Source organism: Mauremys reevesii, linkage group 25, assembly GCF_016161935.1.
Source record: "Mauremys reevesii isolate NIE-2019 linkage group 25, ASM1616193v1, whole genome shotgun sequence".
In the NCBI taxonomy this organism is placed as follows: domain Eukaryota; kingdom Metazoa; phylum Chordata; order Testudines; family Geoemydidae; genus Mauremys; species Mauremys reevesii.
In genome coordinates this window covers 3,842,764-3,849,016 of record NC_052647.1, presented here as the reverse complement: position 1 = coordinate 3,849,016, position 6,253 = coordinate 3,842,764, and the positions used below count along the sequence as shown (strand labels likewise).

At 46.3% G+C, this 6,253-nt stretch overlaps 1 protein-coding gene and 1 long non-coding RNA gene across 2 annotated transcripts; both read right to left on the bottom strand.

Annotated features, from left to right (window-relative positions):
* Window positions 1–313: 313 nt before the first annotated feature.
* On the bottom strand, window positions 314–2,389 carry LOC120390880. Its single transcript, XR_005591163.1, has 4 exons — window positions 2,329–2,389; window positions 1,529–1,664; window positions 1,265–1,360; window positions 314–371 (listed from the first exon to the last, which is right to left on the bottom strand). It is a non-coding gene; the product is annotated as an uncharacterized LOC120390880 (long non-coding RNA).
* A 735-nt stretch (window positions 2,390–3,124) lies between these two features.
* LOC120390878 (maestro heat-like repeat-containing protein family member 2B) lies at window positions 3,125–6,253 on the bottom strand. Its single transcript, XM_039513829.1, has 5 exons — window positions 6,106–6,253; window positions 5,634–5,753; window positions 5,276–5,398; window positions 4,016–4,168; window positions 3,125–3,297 (listed from the first exon to the last, which is right to left on the bottom strand). The coding sequence occupies exons 1-5, from the start codon at window positions 6,238–6,240 to the stop codon at window positions 3,256–3,258; spliced, it is 573 nt and encodes a 190-aa protein (XP_039369763.1). The 5' UTR covers window positions 6,241–6,253; the 3' UTR covers window positions 3,125–3,255.

Below are 6,253 nucleotides of genomic sequence, written 5' to 3'. Positions count from 1 at the left end.
GTTTACTGTGTATGCACAGGAAATAGAAGATTATCTTCAAAGCAAAGTACAAGAGGCCATCTGCATTGTGGGAAGGGCCTTCTGTGACAATTTCTGTGAGGTAGGCTTGTCAGCCTGGTAGAATAGCTATAAAAGAGAAGGCTCGGGCCTGATCCTATCATCTCTAGTCTGCTTAAACGTTGAACAGGGACAGTGTAAGCCATAGTGAGTGTCAGTTCTGATGTAAGCAGGGAAGTCAGCTCAAGGAAGAGTACGGCTATACTCACTGTGCTATGAACTGTCTCTTGATAGACAGTCAGCAGCTGGGTGCTGGCCTGCAAGGCCCTCTCTCTCTCCCACTCCTTCCCTGAACTGAACCATGTCCTTAGGAGCTGTTGGTAGAGCAGGGGAATGGACAGAGTTAGTACCAGAAAATCCCTCCCAAAAGTTCCTCTTAAACAGGTTTAATTGTCACTAAAATCCCTCTCCAAAGCATCTGACCTCCATGTAGCAAAGGAATTACACCTATATCTAAGGGGCTCTTCCATTAGACAAGTCCAGGGACCAGATTCACCTCTGGTGTACTGTAGCTCGATTGAAGCCAAAGGAGTTACACAAGAGATTAATCTGGGCCCGTGTATGTGATGTCTGCTGTAGACTGTCTGATGGGAGCTGTCTAGCACATTGCATGCTGTTTGATGTCTGCTGCTGTGGTCTGTTTCCTGGGCAACTTCTCCCACATTGAGTGGCAAAATGACAGAGAGGAGCATTTCTTTTTATTAATTTGAATAAGAGCAGAGAAGTTCCCCCAGCCGAGCTCCTTTTATAACTTCACTTTTATACTGAAGATGCATCAAACTCCCCACCCCTCAGCTCTTCACGATATTCTGTTCATGTCTGAGGAACAGCAAGTTTGTTCTGAATGAGTTTCCATACACAGGGCTTAACTCAATATTCATGAATTCCTCTTAGAAGAAGTGATCAGTTTCAACTGGTTCTCTTGGATTTGGCTACTGCAGTGGTGATTTTCTTGCCACTCCAAGTAGTGTCAACAACACTATAAGAACTTGGTGCCAATCCAGCCCTGGCATAAAATGGCACAGCTTCCGTGGATTTCAATGGGGCACATGCCCGCTTATCCCAGGAAGAATTTGGTGCTCTCTCCCTAAAATTCACTCCGTTGTGGAAAATTCCTCCACAACTGAAGCTTGACCCCCTAAATCTCTGACTCTTCCCTGCTGTAACACAAGAAACAATCTCCACCACGGTTCAATGGTCTACTCACTTCAAACATTTCCTGGAACCAGTCTGCGGTTGGTGCTTCCTCCAGCAATGTCTCCATTAGCTTGCAAAGGGCTTCAAAGGACCTCACGTAGATTGACTGAAACCGGAAGAGAAGGAGTGAGGCTCAGTACAGATCATTTGTGTGTGGGGGCCGGGGAAAGCTAACCATAAACTTGCCAGGGAGGCCATGTGTGACTGCCATCACCCAGTGTCTGCTGGGCAGAAATACAGTGGATGGTGCCAGAGGAGAATTGTCGTCACGTACTTGTATATGCAGAGCATCCTTTGCTGTCTCGCATTCCTCTTTCATCTTCTCCAAGGGAGGAAGGGGAAATAAACTTTTGAAGCACTGATCAAGGAGTTCACGGTTTTCCTCCAGGGTCAGAGATGGTTTGAGTTTGCTGGCAGAAGAAAGATAGAGAGAAAAGTCATGCATTAGACTCAGTACCACCTCCAAGTGAAAGAAATGGGTCCAATGACTAGAGATTGTCCCAATCTAGAACCCCAAATGCGAACAACCCTTCACTTTGCACCTCTCTTAAGTATTGGCTCATCTAGAAGTAAAGCTAAAACATCAAGTCTCCTTTTTAGAGAAACCCACAAGCTTCCTTCCCCCTGCCAGCTAGCCAGACACCTCCCTCCCCATCTGAACCTCTGCTCCATTGTACTGCATGCCCCACCAACCTCCAATCTTGTGTCTTTCAAGCACAAACCCCCAAATGGACACATTCAAATCTTTAAGAATTAAAGTCCTGCTGGTGAGCAGCATGGGAGCCACACGGCCACGGCCAGAGGAGTCAGGGCGAATTGCTGCCGAAGACCCGGAGCAGAAGAAGCTCCGGGGGCCTGGGCCCCGTGAGAGTTTTCCAGGGCCCCCGGAGTGAAGGACCCCGCTCTAGGGGCCCTGAAAAAAAACTCTCGTGGGGGCCTAGGGAAAATTGCCCCACTTGCCCCCTCCTGGTGAGCCAAACCCTGCAGGCATTAAACTGCTCCCAAGCTGACACTCATGAATTAACAAATAAGAAGGCATCACAGTGCCAGGAAATATGGCAGAAAATAGCCTACCTCAGATGTCCAATGGCAAGAATTGCCTTGTAGCGAACTGGAGATGCCAGGGAATCCAGTGGTTCCTGTTTAATGAAGTCCTGAAATGCATGAATGGGGACATCAAAAATGGGAAATGGATTTGAAAGGCAGAGAGGCCTTCCTCTCACACCCTGAAACAGGGCCATATGCCAGACCTGGAATAAACAGACGCCGTGCCCAGCAGGCTCTCTGCCTCAGCAATGGACCGTAGGGCCATCTGCAGGCTATACAGAGGACAGAAAGAGAACTCACAAGACACAAGCCATTCCTTCCAGTTACAGCCCACAATATGTCAGCATCCCTGCCAAGCTCAGAGTGGACCCAGCATTCTGGGTGCCATGCAGGTTGCTCATGAGACTGCAGTAGTACAGTCACAGCCAATGGATAAAATATCATCTCCCTGGAAAACCAGTCTCAATACATTACAACAAACTCTCTTGTACTTCAGTCCTCAAACTCCTAATCACTCACCAGCATGTAGCCAAGGAGCTCCAGTTTGTATGAGAATTCGAACTCCTGGGAGTCTCTGGTCTCCAAGATGGCACAGCTAATCTCCATGACATTGTGGATGAGGGTTAATTTTAGGTTCATGTCCTACATAATCCAGAAGGAGAAACAAGAGTATGTAGATGAGAAACTGAGAGAAAAGAACCAAAGTCCAGACGATAAAGATCAGGAATTAAATCTAGCCTCAGGGAAGGAGAGAGGTGTCCCCAGACCCCAGAAGGTAGAGGACTCTGGCTCTGCACCCACCTCAGAAGAAGAGAAAACCCAGGTTCATCAAATAAATCCAGGTCCACTTACACCAGAGCAGCCAGGACTCCTGCTTGATGTAGCAAGGAAACCAAGCTTTGTGCAATTTAAACAAGCAACTTGTGTATAGAAAACGCAAAAGCAGAGGGCAGATTATTTAGAATGTACCTTGTTCGCAACAGTGATGCCCAGCACCTGAAAAACAAAATGCAAAACAGCTATTAGCAATGTAGATAGTCCCACATAACACACAACCTCAAAATGTCCTGGCTGGTGACTATAGAGCAGAGAGAAATCACTATTGTTAAATCTTCCAAAAGGCAGGAAAGGTATCCAGAGGGGGTGTTTTCCAGAGGTCAATATCAGGGGCCATCCTCCGTAATATTTGCATTTGTGAACTACTGGAAGATCTCAGTTTGGTTCAACTGTTTTTGGCAATGCCTAAGTGAGAGTCTCAGTTAGACAAGGCAGAACTGAATGGCAAAGTGACGTGAAGAGGTGGCACTGAGATGAGAGTCAGGACCAGCAGTCAGGCACCTGGGGAACAGAAATAACGGAGCACAAAGACAAACAAGAAGACAGATAAGAGGTAAGGGAAGTAGTGAGTCCAAGAAACAGCGTGACAGCAAATCAACTACATACAGGCTAGCACTAGACTCTCTTGGGTAGCAAAAGATAGAGCTAGATACACATCCATATGAGGGGAGTTAGAGTGTTATTCTGAATAGCCTGAGTGTCACTGCATCTGAATTACTGTGTAGCTGGGGTCTACAGAATTTCAGAAGACTATAGAAAAACCTAGAGAAAATACAAAGAAGAGCAACAAAAATGATACAACATGTGACAGCTCACACTCCGTCCATTACAGTTTTAAATTTGAGTTATGTGACACTTATCACGCAAAAGCTCTTACCTGACAACTGGCTCTGTAATGGAGAAGGATGTTCCCTGTGATGTCTGCCTCTACCCGGGAGAGAAGCTGGTCTTTTGGAGCATGGACAGCCACGTTGCTGTAAGTCAGCATCAGGGTGCTGCGAGTCTTGCCTCTTCTCCCATGGTAGTAGTCCTAGTCAATCAGAAAGTTCTTCTGATTCCTTTTGCTTTGGAATTCTGATCTGCTGCTGACCGAGGAATTCCTCACAGCAGCAATAGCAGCTTGCACTTTCAAAGCTCTTTTCAGCCAAAGATCTCAAACCACTTACAAAAAGTATTTAAGCAATATAACGGTGAGGTGTGGAGATATTAGTATCTCCATCATTCCCACTAGGTAACTCTGACACAGAGAGCCTAAAATGCTGAACATACAGCAGTGAAGTACACGGGAGCTTAGTCATTGACACTGGTAGGTACAAGATCAGGCGCTAAATGTCTTGCCTAAGGCTGCACAATGAGTAAATGGCAGAGCCAGCAGTGGAAGCCCAGAGGCCTAGTCTCCTGCTCTAGCCTTTAAATCAGTGGTTTTCAACCAGGGCTACTTGTGTACCCCTGAGGGTCTGCAGAGGTCTTCCAGGGGGTTTATCAACTCATCTAGATATTTGCCTAGTTTTACAGCAGACTACAAAGAATGCAAGTACAATATTTATATTCCAGTTGATTTATTTTATAATTATATGGTAAAAATGAGAAAATAAGCAATTTTCAGTAATAATGTGCTATGACACTTTTTAATAATTTTATACCTGATTTTGTAAGTAGTTTTTAAGTGAGGTGAAATTTGGGGTACACAAGACAAATCAGACTCCTGAAAGGGGCACACTAATCTGGACAAGTTGAGAACCACTGCTCTAAATCACAGGTTCCATAATTGTCATCCGTAGCCCACTGGTGGTCTACCTAAAGCAGGTTGGTTGGCACATGTTGCTTGCAACCCCTCTTCATTTCCAGCTAATAACTGGGATTAAAAAAAAACGACGCTAAAAATACCTTAAATGCTTTTCCATGCAAGCCACTGAGGTAGTTCCCACACATTGTGCATGGGAGGGGCACTCAAGCCATGAGATATCAGATGATAAAAATCATTTGAGAGAACCCCAGCTCCAGATTGTGCTCCACTCTGCTTAACTGCAGGCATCATGTAGAACAATGCGAACTGAGCAGAGCAGACACTACCCCGGGGCTGCTGCCCCTGCTTTAGAGGGAGAGGAAGTTGGAGAGAAGCCCCTGGCTCCTTTACCTTCAGGCGGCTGATGAACCCAGAAATCTTCACCTTGCTCATTGCAGCCCCAAACTCCTGAAGTGTGTTCAGGGTGAGGTCCAAGTGGCTCTCAGCACAGAATGCGAGGATGGAAATGACTCTCTGTCACCCAAGAAAAATACTGGTTAGGATCTAACCCACAAGTCCCTTCCTTTCAGCTGAAGCGGTGTAAAGCGCCAGTCAGGCGTCAGACCCATGGGCAGCGGGGGCTGAATGAAACAGCAATGAAGAGGATATGAAACGAAATGGCATCTGTCCCAGGGCAGCTCAGAGCTGAGCCCCACAGGGAGCATTCAGGGATTACTTGGTAAAGTGGAGAGAAGGACAGAGTCCTCACCTGTCTCTCAGGGGCTTCCATATAATCTGTTGCTGTCAAAAATTTATGAAGCTGCGATTTAACATGGACCAGGTCCTGACAAACTGCTAAGGACGTTCCTAGCGCCTTATACAGGAATCTCTGAAAGAAAGAGACCGGCACTGAGATACCAGTAACAGAACGTGGCAGTCAGTACAGACCCAGCTCAGCAACACTCAGGAAAGAACAAGATAGCCAAGTCCAAGCACCCATACTGCAGAAACATCCCATCATCTAGCCCAGCCAGAGAACCAACAATGCAGCACAGACAAGCAGCCTGTCCAAGCAAATATTGGAAGGGCAGGGGGGCAAGAGAGCAGGGAACAAGTAAAAACAAATTTTATATGCAGAATAAAATATAAAGTAATGAAGCCTTGAGAGAAGCCTTATGCAGCCCCCCAATCAGAATTTCAAGGGAAATTAACTAGAAACTAAGCCTTAACAGAGAACAAACCTTCTCACGGGAGGGGCTGGTATAGCTGGCCATCTGCTGGTTCAACTCAAGGCTTATCTGGCTGCTCCAGGCACTGTCGTCTATCATCGCCAGAGATGTTCTTAGGAACTGAGTGTAAAAGAAGAGTTTAACCATCTGCTTTATTGCA

Excerpts from the sequence above, each read along its gene's own strand:
- LOC120390878 (XM_039513829.1), bottom strand. The coding sequence starts at position 6,240 with ATGGTTAAACTCTTCTTTTACACTCAGTTCCTAAGAACATCTCTGGCG. Across the intron at positions 5,754-6,105 it reads CCAGCCCCTCCCGTGAGAAG|AGATTCCTGTATAAGGCGCT; the intron begins GTTTGTTCTCTG and ends TCTTTCTTTCAG. Across the intron at positions 5,399-5,633 it reads TGGAAGCCCCTGAGAGACAG|AGAGTCATTTCCATCCTCGC; the intron begins GTGAGGACTCTG and ends CTTGGGTGACAG.